At 36.6% G+C, this 18224-nt stretch overlaps 2 protein-coding genes across 2 annotated transcripts in view; one reads left to right on the top strand and one right to left on the bottom strand.

The window, feature by feature from the left end:
* LOC106137822 (GPI ethanolamine phosphate transferase 1) overlaps positions 1 to 10335 on the bottom strand; it is a 29210-nt gene extending 18875 nt beyond the window's left edge. The window contains exon 1 of the mRNA XM_060950480.1: positions 10199 to 10335. The gene's annotated coding sequence lies outside the window, so the exon portion shown is untranslated. The remainder of the gene's footprint in view (positions 1 to 10198) is intronic.
* On the top strand, positions 4955 to 16958 carry LOC106135470 (ras GTPase-activating-like protein IQGAP1). Its single transcript, XM_060950441.1, has 14 exons — positions 4955 to 5174; positions 5250 to 5503; positions 6416 to 6493; positions 6655 to 6799; positions 7114 to 8193; positions 8269 to 9104; positions 9187 to 10049; positions 10289 to 10514; positions 10598 to 10762; positions 13096 to 13275; positions 13842 to 13982; positions 14392 to 14545; positions 14748 to 15141; positions 15371 to 16958. Exons 1-14 carry the CDS (start codon positions 5111 to 5113, stop codon positions 15729 to 15731), a joined length of 4941 nt encoding a protein of 1646 aa, XP_060806424.1. The 5' UTR covers positions 4955 to 5110; the 3' UTR covers positions 15732 to 16958.
* The last annotated feature ends 1266 nt before the right edge of the window (positions 16959 to 18224 follow it).

The raw sequence follows: 18224 nt of genomic DNA, 5'->3' as shown, positions 1-18224 counted from the left end.
GGATACTTCGCGCCAATACGTTATCCCTAGAGGATTAGCTGTCCATATTGGTCGAATGCATAGGCGCGGTCCAAGTCAGGTTTGCCCGGACTCTGTTTCTTCAGTACAAACACATGCAACTGATGATCTCAGTGTACTCAATAATCTTTTTTTATTAAAAAAAAATGTGCCAGTATTGAAGCATATCCCTAAAGGAGCAAGATGCTTGGCCGCAGGCAAACTGGCTTCCGTAATAGAGATTTGTTTAAGAGACAATAGCATCCTCGCGTGGTCAAATCTTTTATCTTTCTCTTTTACTGCCTTAAGAGTACCAAAACGTGAGGGACGGTCCTCTCTTACCTCGAAAGTGAAGGAAAATATTAATGGTGTTAACGATGAAGTGCTCAACATTGACGATCGTGGAAAATTATATTCTATTAACAGATCTATAGAGGCAAAGGTATTTGACGGTAATCTTAGAGGTGCGGTTCGTCTTTTGTTGTCGGATTGTTCTGTTGCACCTTGTGATATGCATACACGTAATTCCTTAATACGGAAACATCCTACACCGTCTCGTCCATTGAGACTGCCTTCGGAGCCGAACCGTTCTAACAGATGTCTCACGGTTGATTCTTCACAAGTTTCTGAGGCACTGTCTTCTTTTCAGACTGGTTCCGCTTCTGGTTTGGATGGTCTTCGTTCGGATCATTTGAAGGAACTTATGTCTGCCTCAGCAGGGGATAATGGGGTTCGCCTATTGGAAGCAGTCACCAACCTTTGTAATTTTCTTTTGAAAGGACTTCTGAATCCTCAAGTGTGTCCATATCTGTATGGAGCATCTCTTTGCGCTCTTCAGAAAAAAGATGGAGGAATAAGGCCTATTGCTGTGGGCAACGTCTTCAGACGATTGGTGTCGAAACTGGGATGTACCGCTGTTAGAGAAAATGTTGCAAAATATTTACAACCACACCAGCTTGGATTTGGAGCATCAAGAGGCTGTGAGGCCGCTATACACGCAGCACGATATTTCGTAATGTCCAATCAGAATACTGATAATGTTGTTTTAAAGATCGATGTAGAGAACGCTTTCAACACTTTGGAAAGGGATGTTATGCTAAGTGAGGTGCAAGAACATACTCCTGAACTTTTCGCCTTTACATACCAGTGCTACGCATTTTCAAGTAATTTAGCTTTTGATGGTGTTCCCATAAAGTCTCAGGTTGGCGCTCAACAGGGGGACCCTCTAGGTCCTTTAATGTTCAGCTTGGCAATTCAGAGGACAGTTGCCAGCCTGAAATCACCCTTGAATATCTGGTACCTGGATGATGGAACCTTGGGTGGTCCACCTGATGTAGTAGCAGCTGATTTTCAGCGTCTGATTGAAGCTTTTAGACCTCTGGGCCTTAAAATCAACCCGAGTAAGTGCGAATTGTTTTTGTGTGGGGAGAACGCACGCGCTTCCATTTCACGCTTTAATGACGTATTATCTGGGATAGAAGTCATTAGTAATGAGAATTTTAATATTTTGGGTGCTCCTTTGTTAAAGGAGGCGGTGCCTGCTTCTCTTCAGAATAAGGTCTCATTATTGATGACTGTCCGGGACAGACTAAACATGCTATCCTCTCATGTTGCCTTGGTCCTACTCCGCAATTGTTTTGCAATGCCGCGGTTAACATATATAGCAAGGACAAGCCCGGCATGGTTGTTTCCACATTTTGTTCAGCAGATTGATGATGCGGTGCGTTCAACGTTAGAAAATATTTTGAATGTAAGTCTTGATGACATTCAGTGGGTCCAGGCTTCGTTGCCTGTACGTAATGGCGGACTTGGAGTTCGTTGTTTTTCGGAGGTTGCCCTTCCGGCTTTCTTGGCGTCCTCGCATGGGGCAGTTAATCTAGTAGCTAAAATACTCTCTATTGATGGTGATGGATTAATTTTGCCTCATGTGAATGAAGCCATGACATTATGGTCCGGCAGGTGTCCGAATACAGATATTCCATGTCAGCCCCACGTACAAAAGCTTTGGGATGAGAAAAGAATTCAGATTCTGATGAAGGACCTAGAAAGCTTAGCGAATGATTCGGATTTGGCGCGTTTGAAGGCTTCTGCTGAGCCGGAGTCGGGTGCATGGCTGCACGCTGTTCCGTCGCCTCAGATGGGAACTTTACTGGACAATGACTCACTTAGAATAGCTGTGGCTTTGAGGTTGGGCTGTCCAGTATGTGAGCCACACCCATGTATTTGCGGAAAGATGGTAAATTCCAGTGCGCATCATGCCCTCAGTTGTTTAAGGTGTGCCGGCCGTTTATCACGGCATAATACCATTAATCATATAATACGCAGTGCATTGGTGTCGGCAAACATTCCCTGTCAATTGGAACCACCTGGTTTGTCTAGATCGGACGGGAAGCGGCCGGATGGGCTTACTCTGGTGCCCTGGCGAAGAGGACGTAGTTTGTTGTGGGATGCAACCTGTGTGAGCACGTATGCGGCGTCCTACTTGAACAGTAGCACACGATCGGCTGGATCGGCTGCACGAGCGGCAGCTGCTCACAAGTTAAATAAATACTCGGTTTTATTAAATCAATATGAGTTTATACCAATCGCCGTCGAGACAGCTGGCCCGTGGTGCCCAGAAGCGAAAAGCTTTGTTAAAGAAATAGGACGCCGTTTACGTGACAGAGGGTATGACCACCGCTCCGGATGGTACCTGGTTCAAAGGATATCCTTAGCCATCCAAAGAGGAAACGCAGCTAGTGTGATGGGTACCTTTGAGCCGAGTACGATTCGGGGTGGAATTTTTGACTGACAATTATATATTACATTTAGAATGAATACCTATTTAGATTAATTGTAGAGAATAAAAATTTAATTTTAATTAAGGATACTAATTATAAATTGTAAAAAGAATACTGTGAAATTTTATGATGAATTAATAAATTATTAGATCAATTTTAACACCTATATTATTACATGATCTAGGTTTTAAATTTAAGAAATGCGGATCTAAAAGGAAACTCCTTATCGAACAGCCAAATATCACATCGTGGAGGTGGAAATACCTAAATACTATTAAAAAATATCGTAGAGAAGGAAGACATATTTTATACCTTGACGAAACTTATGTAAACGCGTCTCATAACGTTTCAAAATGTTGGCAATCAAAGGATGAACTTGGCGTTCTATCTCATATTGGTAAAGGGGACCGTTTGATCATCGTACATTGTGGAGGTCAAATTGGATTTGTAGACGGAGCCCTTGTGATATTCAAATCCAAATGTAAAACAGGTGATTATCACGATTCTATGAATTTCGCAAATTTCAGTAAATGGATAAATGAAAAGCTCATGCCTAATATACCGCAAAATTCTGTCATAGTAATGGACAACGCAGCTTATCATTCGGTTCGAGAAGAGAAAAAGCCAACTATGGCTTCTACCAAGCCAACTATGCAAGAATGGCTACGACGACATAACGTGCCTTTTGATGAAAAACTTAGAAAGGATGACTTATATAAATTAATTAAAAGTAATTTCACAGAAGATATTTACAAAATTGACGAGGTATTGAAAAGAAACGGACACGAAGTATTGCGTTTGCCTCCATATCACCCAGACCTGAACCCAATTGAGTTGGTCTGGGGTGATATCAAAGGACAATTAGCACAAAAAAGTATCGACTCTAATTTGGACCAGAAAAAAGAAATATTAGAGAGATTATTTGCTGAATATCCCAAAGAGAAATGGGAGAATTGTGTTAAACACGTGATTAAAATCGAAGACGAATATTGCAAACATGATGGAGTCCTAGATGAAGTTGTTGATTTTATTATTAATGTGCAAGACGATTCTGATGATTCTGATGATGGCTGTTGTGAAAGTGAAGAATCAAGTTCCAGTGATAGTGATATTATGGACATAAGTGATTGATTTATAATTTTGATAAATTTTGCATAAATAAATATTACATACATAACTTTATTACCTTTTTTTTACCTACATATCATACCTATATATCATAAAATCACATTTTTATCGAATTGTTTTGTATGAAAAATAAAAATTTGAAAATAACAATAATCGAAAAATGCTTATGCTATTTAATTCATGTACGTGGTCTCGTTGATACCATGGAGTTATGGGATAACAAAAGGAACACGTTGTATAGTTTACAGTTGTTTCATTCAAATTTTGTATAGCCATTATTATTTTTTTAATAAAAATCTTCACCTGTTTGCCGCTAACCACTATGACGTCACATATCTCAAGAAATGTCCAGTAACATTTCGCCCCTTGTATTACACGCTACGCTCGACCGCCGCCCGCACCTCTTTCGTTCCCCTTCGTCGTCATACCCCCGCGCCCCTGTACTCCGCGGGCGAGGACTCATTTAGGCGGTTCTACTATAGATGACATTTTTTGCTGACTAGAGATGTTAACTTGTTCATTTGGTGGATAATATTTTATCGATGGATGGGTGAGTTAATATTGTTTATTTCCGATCACAGTTGTAACTATAAAGTTTAAAACGTCTGTGATTTGGTTCTACATCGGGAATCCTAACTATCTTGGCTACAATCTAAGGTCCAACAATATTTTAACTCTCACCATTCCAATAAAAAGTGTTTGGAAATCAAATATAATCGCTGAACCGTTTGTGATGAAATCGAAACACGGGAAAACGTAAAAACATCACAATGACAACTTCCCACATGTAATCAAAGCGATTAAGTTCGATGGTGTCAGCGGCAGCAAAAGTACATCGAAGCCAATGAAGACGGTGCTGATAATAGAGTGTAAATGTGTCCCGTAAAACCACTGTTGTGAGAAAGGGACAGATATATCAACATATATCGATAAGTTGAACAATTACGGCATTTCCATATGATAGTTCTTCATTGATCTGACATCTGTGATAATGTCAACTGTCAATGTTCGAGTTCGAAAATTTTTAACCGACACGTTTGTTTTGAAAATGAATGATGAATGTTTGGTGAAGCTGTAAAACTGTTTTTTTAAACTTGATTATTCCGAAAGAATTAGATAACTTTAACAGTACTAATTATTATTTAAGAACATTTAAACTATGAAATGATATTTCTAAATGTGCTGTGGTAAAAAACACGAGAGAAATGGTTTCCATGATGAGCTCGGAAGCAGTTATGGATGATATTTTTATTGGAAAAATAGATGACTGTAAGTGTTAAGTTCCCATGATTTGCGTAAGTTCTCATTTAGTTCTCAATTTCAATTTTACTATTACTTTAACAGGTGACTCAGATGTGCGTAAAACGGGACAGGAAATGGATATCATTAGACAAAGAACAGTTGCGTATGAATATCTTTGTAGATTAGAAGAAGCAAAAACATGGATGGAAAGTTGTCTGAAAGAACGCCTACCGTCAGCTACTGAGTTTGAAGAGTGTCTGCGTAATGGTGTCTATTTGGCCAAGTTAGCTAATTTTATAGCACCTGAGTTATTACCTCTAAATAAAATTTTCGATATTGATCAAAGACGTTATAAGGTAACATATATATAATAGTAAAGATATATTTTAGATAGACTTGCTGTGCCCGCGACTTCGTCCGCGTGGAATAGTTATTTTGGGCATCATTGAAGCCGTTAAAGATTAATTATTTTTCCCCAATTTTTCGCATTTTCTTTTATTTTTTCGCTCCTAATAGTTGCAGCGTGATGTTATATAGCCTAAAGCCATCCTCGATAAATGGTCTATTCAATACAAAAATAATTATACATAAAATTTTTCAATTCAAACCAGTAGTTCCTGAGATTAGAGTGTTCAAACAAAGATACAAACAAAGTCTTCAGCTTTATAATATTAGTATAGATAATATTTTTTAATAAGCCGTATGAACTGTGTCTGCCCACCCAGCCATGGGAAGCTGACTGGTTAGGTAGACTCGAGCCACAAAACCCACCAAATTTACCTGAGAATGTGCTCTGTGGTTCTATCTTGGGACACTCTGGGAACTCTTCAGGGAGTAGAGTTACAACAGTCAGCACATTTAGACATTATATTAGAAACTTCAATTTGGCTTTTGTATTGTTTAAAAACTGTTTTAACTAGCACTGTTTTAATTATATTTTTATTGAAATGTTGGCTGGAAGAGATTGCTTAGCGATAAGTCTGCCTTTGCTTAACATATTAATAATGTATGTTTCTACTACATATGCATTTTTTATGGGCAGTCAAGATAATTTGTTTGTATTGTATTGAATATAGTATTAACATTGGAACCAACACAGAGACCCAAGGATCAAAATCATACCACAAGAAATAAATGTACAGAAGAAATAAACTCTACTTCTACATCTTTAGAGTTTAGTACATACTTTGTCATTGTTGCAGATTTAAATTACAAAAGATAATTTAATTGAATTTTAATAATTTTCATGACATTTGTTTATTTTTCAGATTATGGGACTGCAATTCAAACATACTGATAATATAAACCAATTTCTGCAAGTCTTGAAGAAGACAGAGTTACCAGTTGTTAGTACATTTATTATATCTTTTAAACATTTGTACATCTATTATATATATATATATATATATATATATATATATATATATATATATATATATATATATATATATATATATATATATATATATATATATCAATTAATTGTAAACTTTTTTGTTCTATCTAGACATTTCAGCCAGAAACAACAGATATCTATGACAAAAAGAACATGCCTAGAGTGATATATTGTTTACATGCACTTAGCTCCCATTTATTTAAACTTGGAAAGGCTCCATTAATTAAAGATGTCTTTGGAACTGCAGTGTTTACTGGTATGTGTAATTGGTAATAAGTATACATAATCACATTGTTATCCCTTATGGGGTAGGCTGAGCTAACAGTCTTAAAAAGACTGTGCTGCTAGATGATTTCCTTAAAGGACATTTCCGAGAACACATTATACATGTATATGAATGTATACAACAAATACAAAAAATAGATAAAAGACTGACTGGGCACAGCCAGACCATCAGGATTTCTCATAAAAAAGTTTTCTAAATCATCAAAACAAATATTTATTGTCTAGTAGTATACAAGTAGTTTATTGTAGTAGTAGTAGAGCCTATATCCCATTCATTTGTTTTAGATGAAGAACTTGATTCAGTATCTAAAGATTTGCAGAAATGTGAGCATCCACTGCCATCTTTCCAAAAAATTGGAGGAATTTTATCAAAGACCAGTGCAGGGGACAAGGAGGCTTTCCATAAGGCAGTTATTGAGTTAAATAATATTTTGGATTCTGGAAAATCTATTACTTCTACCATATTGAATCCACAATTGAAACTTAGATATGTACAAAATAGACTTATTGATGAATATAGAAAAGTTTTGAATGCAGCTAGAAAAGAAAAAATACAAATAGCCCATAATCATTCGCTGAATGATAGTTATGTTCCTGATGAGTATGATGAAATGTTGACTCAAGTGGAGATACAAGGCCATATTACTGCAGTCAATTATAAATTCTTGTGGAAATCATTGTGTACTGCATCACAATCAAATAATTTAAAAGATATAGATAAAATATTTAATGAAGAATGGGTAAAAGTAAAAAATTATGACAAAAATAACATCGATTTTTATTATGATGTTGTTAGAGAAATTATGGAATTCAACAAAGATGTTGATGTAGAAAGTGTGACAAACTGGCACAAGATATTTCAGAACATTGTCAATGAAGGGAATCGCAAGTCTCTAAAACATGTGGATCACAAGAAAGCTATATGTGAGGTAAATCGTGCTTTAGACAAAGGGGACCCTGATGAATTATATAAAGCTTTGACAAGTCCCCATTTGGGATTAAACATAAAGATTGATAGGTTTGCAGCACCACTATTGTTTGAAGAAATGAAGTTAGAGAAATATGAATTAGAAAAGAATTTGAATGAAAATGAAATAGCAGCATCAGTTTCTTATCTGACAGCTATAGCTGCAATTTCTCAAGCTGTGGACAGGGGGGATGAAGCCGCAGTGTGGCACTCACTACAATCAAAACAGGTTAATTTAGAAGGCTTGCGTCCTCATTGCCGTCGTCGTTATCTGTCAGCACTAGTGAATGCTCTGCAGGTGAAAGTTAGAGAACAATGTGGTTGTTCTCTGCTCACTTTGGAAGATATCCGTGATACTATTGATATGGTCAACATGAAAGATGATGACAATGATGAATGTATGTATCTTCTTTTTACTTTTTTGAAGGCAGCATAAAATTAATCATAAATTGATTTATTTTTTTATCTTACAGTGGTTGAGATAGTTGATAGAATTAACAAGGCTGTTTTTGAAGAAGATTCGGAAACTCTAATGACATCGTTGAGAAGTGCCTGTTTACAATTACCATCACCACTGCATATGGAAGAGCAGCATTTATATTTGCGTATGTTAAAAAAGAAGTTGGTACATAAAGAATCTCAAAATCTCTGGCTAGATGACATAGTGGAAGTTATTAATGAAGTTAATTCAGAGTCACTGAAAGTAAAGGGATTGACAGAAGCCTTAGTCCATTTGAACTTGGCAGTTATAAAAAATGATTTAGATGAATTTTGGGATGCACTTTCATGTCCTCTGTTATCTGGACCTGGTTTGATAGAAAGCTCATGTAAGGATGTTTACTTCCAAATGTTTTCCAAAGCTTTGAAAAAGAGAGGCCATCATATTTGTCCATGGATTGTCTCTCATACAGATGCAGGGAATACTGTTTATATTGATGTTGAGTCATATACCTACAGCTGGAAGACTCCCAGAGATTTTGTTCCATATGCCCGTTATCTAAGCAGGAAAGATGTGAGTGTTCTTATTGAAAAGACTAATAAGCATCACATTAATAAATATAAACAAATCATAATTGAGAAAACAGTTACAAAAATTCAGGCATACTGCAGAGGATATTTATTTAGGGAAATGTTTCGACGAAGACTTAAATATTTCAGAGACAATGAAGAGTATGTAATTAAAATACAAGCTTGGTGGCGGAAAATATTGATACATAAAAAATATGGAACTATTATTAAGATGAAAGCAATTGAAGCAAAACTAAAACGAGAGAGGAAGCAAAATCCATGGGTTTGGTATAAAGTACAGGTATTTCATATGAATATGCATAAATATGCTTGTAAATTTCTTAAAATTGTTCCTTTACTTAATGGGTTGTTATTTATTTCAGGAGCATAAAATTGTAAAAATACAAGCTCGGTGGCGCGGGCGCAGAGCTCGCCAAGCCTTTACTTCTTTGTTCCACTCACCAAACCCACCCTTGAAAGCAGTTAAAAAATTCATTCCCATGTTAGATTTTTCTACTGATGATTATGACCGCGAAATTGAACTACAAGGTCTCAAATCTGAAGTAGTGCAATCTATACGAAAGAATCAAGAATTATCAAAACAGATAGACGACATGGATCTTAAAATTGGTCTCTTGGTTCAAAACAGAATAGCATTACAAGAGGTAGCAGCACACGGCTTAAAGTTAAACAACTTAGTCAAACACAATTCCATGACTAAACTGGTATTCCAGAATATTCCAGAAGGCAAAGGAACACTGATGACAGTTTCCACGGCTGTAAAAGGCCTGAAATCACTCACTAAAGAAAGCAAGCGATTGTTAGATGGTTACCAACATTTGTTTTATGAACTACAAACGAACCCGACATATTTATCTAAACTTTTATTCTGTATACCACAAAATAAAACCAACTTTTTCCTACAAAATGTGGTTCTAAGTCTGTATAATTTCGGCGCCTATGCTCGAGATGAGTATTTGCTGTTGAAATTGTTTAGATTTACATTAGAGGAGGAAATAAGTTGTAAAGTGGTAAAGCCCTTTGATGTCATTGCTTCAACTCCACTGGTTCTCAAAATGGCAGTGAGTCTGTCAAGACAGTTGTCTGGTCTTAACAGCCTTCAAAGTATAATTGGACCTTTAGTAGAGAAGATGTTGAAAGACAAAGATTTGAATATAGAAACTGGGCCTGTGGAAATTTACAAAGCATGGAGGAATGAAACAGAAATGAAGACTGGGCAAATATCGTAAGTATTAATTTATGCATAGTTAATAAATACACTATAGTTGTTGATCCACAGAAACCGAAATAATACATATGTACATAAAATCACGCCTCTATCCTGGAGGGGCAGGCAGAGCATACATCGGAATAATATAGTTAAAGTGTACTTACTTAGTCCTAATTATTTCTATCTATGAGTTCACTTAAGACTATAGTCAGAGTAATCATTTCACATCATTCAATCACATTGTTTATTTCTAGAAAACTACCTTACAATGTGACACAGGAGGAAGCGCTCTCGTATCCAGAAGTAAAAATTCGTTTAGAAACAGCTTTAAGCCAGCTCAAAACAATCGTGACAATGTTTCTAGATAAGATAACGCAATCGACAGATTTACTTCCCTTTTGCATTACATACATGGCCAGAGTCTTGCATAGAGCTCTTACTTCCAAATTCCCTCATACTCCTGAAAAGGACATATTGAAGGTATGATTATGGAATATATTATTGCTAGAATAGTGACAGATAAAGATTTTATGTGATTATTGATCTTATTTGGTTTATTGTAGGTGATTGGTAATTTAGTGTATTATCAATTTCTGAATGCGGCTATTGTAGCCCCTGATGCTTTCCACATTATCAATATGCCAAATGGTGCTGTGTTAACAACTGACCAAAGGAAAAATCTTGCATCAGTTGCTAAAATACTTCACTTTTCTGCTGCTAAGAAAGGGGTAAGTTGTATCTTTATCTTTAAGAACACATACTCGTACACTTGTTATGTATAATTTATCCTGTTTACACAAATTCTACTTATAAAAACTTTAATTGCCGTGCCGTGTGGTTCCCGGCACTAATAAAAAAAAATAGGACCACTTCATCTCGTTTCCATGAATGTCGTCAAAGGCGACTAAGGAATAGGCTAGGCCTAGGCCTAAAAGAATCTCAAATTTATAATTTGAGATTCTTTTAGTTTAGGCGATGGGCTAGCAACCTGTCACTATTTGAATCTCAATTCTATCATCAAACCAAACAGCTGAACGTGGCCTATCAGTCTTTACAAGACTGTTGGCTCTGTCTACCCCACAAGGGATATAGACGAGATAATATGTACGGTCGCGTTCATAATTGCAGTCATAGTTCGCAAAACTTTATAGCTTGCACCGCTGCTATCACTCACACATTCACACAATAAACAACAAGCGGTGAAACGTTGGGTAACGCGCCATCAAGAAGAGGGTAGTGTAAAAAGTCGACCGCGCAGCGACCGTCGTCCGCTAATCAACACAGCGACACGCCACACAGCGGAGATCCATGGTGGAACAGTACGAAAATAATGGCTTCATACCGACCAGAACATTTGCGGAACAGTTCGACACATCAGTGGTTACTGTTAGTCGAGTTTGCATCGTGAGGGACTACACCACAGACAGCCAGCAAGAAAGCCGTATTTATCCGAAATAAATAAGCAAAGACGTTTAGAATTTGCTCGGCAGTATTTGGATTTTGACTGGAGAAAAGCGATATTTACGGACGAAAAGTTCGTTTATGTCATCACAACACGGTAGGCTTCATTTATGGCGAAGAAATGCAACTCGGTATGAAGAAAAAAATATTGTGCCAAATATGGAGTCTGGACACATATCTGTAAATATGTGGGGCTGGATGAGTGCTGCTGGACCTGGGGAACAGGTGTGGATAGCAGGACGCGCTACAGCTGCTCATTATGTGCAAGTGCTGCAAGAAACCAAGTTACCAACTGTGCGGTGTATTTAACCGATTGATGATATGCCAACAATATCATTTGTGCAAGACAACTGCCCTGTGCATCGAGTCCATATAGTGCGTGAAAGGTTCTGCCAATTTATATTAAAAGTACTAATTACTTGGATAGTATTTTAAGGACAGCTTCAATATCTTTTCTTTATGAAAACGAATAATTAAGCTGTAAACTTAATAACAGGAGATAAGTGGATAATACAATTAGTGTAATATACTATATATGTATAGCTTTATATAATCATCAATATGTAAATAAAACTATAGGTAAACTGTTTCAATAAAATTTACTAATTTTAATTATTGAATGTTTTATTTTGCTCCCTCTTCTTTAATATTTCTTGCTGATTTCCGTGTTTGAAGACACGGGTATTGTAATTCTTAGATATCAGTTAGTTAGTTAGTCAGTCAGTTACTTAGTTCAAATGGCACCTTGAAACATTAAAAATTGTCAGTAAAAAAATCAAAAAAATAATCCTTGAATAACTTCGGAATCCAAGTAATGCTAGTAACAAGCGAGTGTGAGCAAGCGAGATTATCTAATATATCTTAGATCTCACTTGCTCACACGAAGTAATAAAATTGCTACCCAATAACTTTCAAAGGAACCACTACCTATGTTAGGGTCGTGTGCAGACAAACTTTCAACCTTATTGAAATGACATAAGTCTTGCAGTCGCAGGTTTCCCTCTATAGGCAAATCTTATGCAAATAATGAGAGACGACGATATCTCGATCGACAATTATCGGGGCCAGTTCGGCCATCGTTGATTACCTACTCTTTCTGTTTTGTTATGTTATATGTCATAGAATAATAAACTGTTTTCCTTAGTAATCATTGGTATTAAAGACCGTATTCATTTGAAGGAATATTTATTCTTTTTAAATATGCATGTGTGTGTGTATCTAGTGGAACCACAGTGCACGCTATTTTAACCCGTAAGAATTTTAAAACTATGACTGCAGATATGAACGCGATCGTACGTATATATGTATAACTTTAGTTATGTGCTTTCACCTACAGCTCAGCCCGAATTTAAAGTACCTTGTCTTTCGTACTTTATGTATGTAAAATTTCAGATCACTGCAGTGAGTTATCTGTAACTACCTGGCGTTCCACTCAAGGAATCCGATTTTATACTGACCCGGGGATAGTCTTAGGAAATGGCATTCGGAACAAATTCTGAGCCAAATTATATTATTATTATATAAAAAAACCTAAAGAATTAATTATGCTTTTATAAAGAATTTTATTTTTATTTATGTATTTACAATATTATTTTTCAAGTTTGGCGAGGAATCTAGTCACTTGCGTTGTCTCAACCCATTTATAGTGGAGTGCCACGAAAAGATGAAAGAATTGTTTAGACGCTGCTGTCGGGGACCCACATTGGAAGAATATTTTGCTGTAGATGAGTATACTGAAGCAACTTTGCTGCATCATCCCCATATCTACATAACTGTTCAGGTATGATTTTATCGGAATAGTGCATGAAATTATAAACATAGTGTGTGCCAACTGCTTCTTTTCTCGTTCAGATTGTAAAAGCCAATCAAGGGAGAGGCTACTAAACTTGGGATTCTTTTAGGCGATGGGCTAGCAACCTTTCAGTCTTTTCAAGACAGTGTGTGGTGCAATCATGACCTCAGTTTTATTTTTGAAAATATTTGTTCCTAAAATTTGCACCAAGTTTCGTTAGGACTAAATCGATATGTCATTTAAATATTTAATTACAATATCACGCTTTTTTGTCATGGAGGTTAGGTCAGACAGAGACTCGATGACTACATTCTCAATGATTTCTGGGCTCCCTAACTAATATTAATTTTATTTACTGCGACCCGCCCGGGCTTCGCACAGGAAGTATATATTTTATACATAAAACTTCCTCTGAAAAACTTCTTTCCAATATTTCAAACAGAAACAAATAACTAAAGAAACTAAATTTCCGACATTAGCACATACATACAGACTGAGAAAATATGGGGCCTTATAATTTATAGTGATGACGACGACATATTTATTTGTTAAAGGAAATCGTAGATACCCACGCTCTCTTAGTGGAGTACCAGGATATCTTAGCTCCAGACTCAAGCGACCGCTTGAACGAGCTACTGGAGGAGCTGGGGGAGGTGCCCTCGGTGTCGCAGCTCGCATCTCGTGATATCGACACGGTACGTGTTTTGTATTTTCTTTAAAGGAAATATTAGAAACCCTTTATGGAATGTTGTACCAAGATATGTACCAAACTCGAATCAAGCGACCGGCTTAAAGAAGTAGCGAAGAAAAAACAAAGTGGTGCCATTCGCTTCTCACCTTAAGAAGATTGTAAAAGTTAATCAAGGAAAGATTTACTTTGGTATTCTTCTTTAAGGCGATGAGCTAAGAAATTGAGAAAATCTCTGAATTTGAAACTGTTCTATTTAACTCGTCAGGGATAAGAAGTGTTATATGTACTTAGTAAGTACATATAACACTTCTAACTAACTAACTAACTAACAAGAAGTGTTATATGTACTTACTAAGTACATATAACACTTCTTATCCCTGACGAGAGACTACTACTTACTTCGATTATTACAGGTAATGGGAGATACACCGGAGGAGAATGCGAGACTGGAAGTGTGTTTGGCGCTTGTGAATAAATTCCAGGCGCCTTCAGATGACATGACTGATTTAAATAAGCTGTTTATAAAGACCAAGGAGTTGTGCGTTGCCATCATACCGTTTCTTAATGGTAAGTGCATTGTTTATATTAAAATTTGATATTATAATTTTTCTGTAAAATTAATGAAGATTCCTGCCTGATTTCCTGATCTTTTAAGTAGAAAAAAAGGATGATACAAAAATAGGGAAAACAGTACCTACTATCAGGAAATCTCAAGTCGTGAATGATGAAATAAACACTAATAAAGTTAAATAATTACACTTTTTTATAGGTGAACATCTTTTAGAAGCTTTATGTATAGGCACTACAAAGGAACAGCAAGAAAAATACGCTGAAAAAGTTCAGAGAAGGATTTATTCCGGCCAAGCAAAACCAGACGAGGTCATGTCATTAAGAGAACATATAGCTAAGTTACGACGCAATTTACAAATGCTGGAGGACGAGGGATATGTGACAAGGGAAGATGGCTACCAGGCATTGATAACGTCTATAGCTCTTGATCTTTGCAATAAGGGCAAGTACCGACAAGCTCAGAGGAGAGCACTAACCACACTCACGCGCACTAAACAAAGTTTGCAGGAAAAAACGAAGTACTACGAGGAAAAGTGCCAGTCCTATGATCAATATATCAAGTCGTGTCTGGCCAATCTTCACGCAGGGAAAAGGTTTGTTTGAAAACAATTAATAGGATAGACACAGAAATGCTTGAATATTATTACTACTTAGAAGATATCTTCTAGTAAGTTTTCCTAATTATATAATTAATCAGTCGACTTGGTGATATAAAATTATCTCACTTTTCCACAAAATTGAAACTGGGACAAAATGCTGATTGTGAACATACAAACAAATGAACAAAAATGGGGTCAAACAAAAATATTTTGATTTTCACAGGAGTGTCCACGCTTGCCTAAGAAGATCAGGAAAGGATATGCAAAAATTGAAATCTAAACTGACTGTGAAGTATTCAGGTGCCAAGTTGTTGGAAAGAGGCGTCTTGTTGGAGATAGAAGGGCTCTCGCCGTCGCAGTTCAAGAATGTTCAGTTTGACATCACGCCGACCGACACCAACGGCGTCTTCACCATCAAAGGCAAGTTTATGGGCGTAGAAATGGAATCGGTTGAAGTAGATATACAAGATTTGCTACAAAAGCAGTATGAAGGATGTGCTATAATGGACATGTTCGGTAAAGCGAAAATTAACGTTAATTTGCTTATATTTCTGTTAAATAGTAAGTTTTATGGTAAGGTTTAGATAACATAACTTTTGATCTGTTAAAAATTTATTCAGTGTTTGCGCTATTAAATTAAGTTTTTTTTACATTCAAAACATCACTTTTGATCTTGTTACAATTATTTGTTTGTGATAGTCGATAATCACAGGTTATTGTCATTAAATCATGGTTAAAACAAATTTTTACAGATTGATTTTGCTCTCTATTTATTTTCACAACAATAATTTACATTTATAGCACGTCACACAATAAACGCTGCTTAGCGAGGGAGGCCTCGTGTGTTTACCAATAACATTTCCTTCTTGTACAACTGTAGTGTATGGTAGATGTAGTGTAGTTGTAGAAATTTACTTTATTACTATGAATTTGATTTGTTTTTCTTATAGAATTCGGACTAATATAAGACTGTAGAAATGGCAACTAAATGGTAAATGTTTAAAACCAACTTCAGTCAAACGTTTTCCTATTGCATCTCGATAGTCGTTGCAAGATACGTTCCTACAGACTGAAATATAAATTTCTATTGTCTTATATCATTTTGATTTATATGATAAGGTACTCTTTGATTCGAATGTCAATACCAAATTGTTTTTTCATGAAGTATTAGTTATACCAAAAATATTTGACGCTTGTGTTATTTAATTATTTGATTTAAGGTATGTACATGTTTAAGTCATACAATTTTTTGTGTATGGATATAAGAATGTGGACGATATACTCAGTGTGTTTAACGCATCGGTAATATGTCTATCTCTCTCTCTGTTTCTCTGTCATCGTAAGATATTTTAAGCTAAAGGAAGCATAAAGTTTTGTATATGTCACAATAACCAACAACAACCTGCTTCTTCTTTGAAGTCAGTTGATATGAATTTGTTTTTAACTTTCAAAGTTTTTAGCCTTGGGAATCTTCTTGATTTTATTTTTAATTTTATAGAAATGTACCAAAACTATTTAAGCAATAAATATATTAACATTATTGCTACATCGATATAATTCTAACGGTCGTATAAAAACCGCACGTCTTTGATCACCATGCGTTTTTAATTTAAGAATGAATAATCTGTTACTAATATAATGTTGAAACAAGTGTTTTAAATTTCTTTTGTAAAAGAAATGAAGATGTGTATGGCAAAAAGTTCGGCTGATTATTCTAACATAGACTCTAACGCTTTAACTAATATCAAGTTTATATTCCTTCACCAAGAAAAGACATGAACTGTGGTTAATTAAAGGAGGCATTTTCATAACTGGAATATTTTATTAATTTCTAAACATCACATGTCATCACACAAGAAACGAATTATTCTTTTATTACAATTACCATATTTTTCTAATAGATGTTGATTTATAATCAACTTCATAAAACATAGACAATCTTCTTCGTTGTAAAAGAAACATTACTTCGACGTTGTTAAACTTACCACCACATCCCTTTTTTCTAGGTATCAATAAATATAATAAAACAGTAAAACATGTCGCGAGCAACAACAACTTGTCCGGCTCCATCGACGAGCACACCAGCACTTCCAATTAGCCACAATATCAGTGTCCCCCGGCGCCCTCCGCGCCGCCCGCGTTCCCCCCCGCGGCGTTCCCCCACGCCGAGCTCCCGTACCCCCCGGCCGCACAGAGATCCAACTCCACTAGTTGTCCAAGGTTTAACTCCGATTAGTCACAGTAGCGCTGGACTGCTGGCAACGGATTCTTTCACAGGAACGAATTCGAACAACTCGTGTTCATCCGTGTCCGGTTCCCCCCCGCCCGAGAACGACGAAGAGGGTGGCAAGCGCGGGGTGCTGCCCTGGCACGCCACGCAACAGCCAAGCCCTCATGATTTGCGTGGCGTGCCTGGGCAACACCCCGCGCTAATCATGAGGGCTTGGCTGTTCCAACATTTAGTTCATCCGTATCCGACGGAAGAGGAGAAGCGAACGTTGGCTGCGCATACGCGGCTCACGTTGCTGCAAGTCAACAATTGGTTCATAAACGCGCGCAGGCGAATACTAAAACCCATGTTGGTTTGCTCAGATAAACCTGTCGGAAAGAAAAATAAAAATGGATCCTCAATAAACATGAGGTATTGGCCGGACGCTCTCTCCAACCCACAGTTTACAGCTGGACTGCTTTCATCATTTCTGAGCATTTTCTGTTAGCGTTTAAAAATCGAAGATCTGGAACACCTGATGCAGAATCATTATATACCAGCTAAATCAACCGAATTATGGAAAAGATGTTTGGACAAAAGTTCAACCTGATGAGAATTTTCTTTGGACGAAAATATAATGGAAGATCTGGATCATCTGATGTTGAAGCCAAAGGGACCAGCTACTCTGTAATATGTACCGAAATTTGAGTAAATTTAATAACCTTAACCTTCGTATTTCTAATAACACGCAAACAGAGTTGCAGGCGTCAAGTACTAAAAATAATTCGGGACTTTTATAACCACGATTTGTATATTTTAACAATTATATACTTATATTATCCGTCACTTCCCCACGGAAAATTTTACC

Source organism: Amyelois transitella, chromosome 3, assembly GCF_032362555.1.
Source record: "Amyelois transitella isolate CPQ chromosome 3, ilAmyTran1.1, whole genome shotgun sequence".
In the NCBI taxonomy this organism is placed as follows: Eukaryota; Metazoa; Arthropoda; class Insecta; order Lepidoptera; family Pyralidae; genus Amyelois; species Amyelois transitella.
Note: the sequence above shows the minus strand (reverse complement) of the source record. Positions and strands in the feature narration are given on the sequence as shown.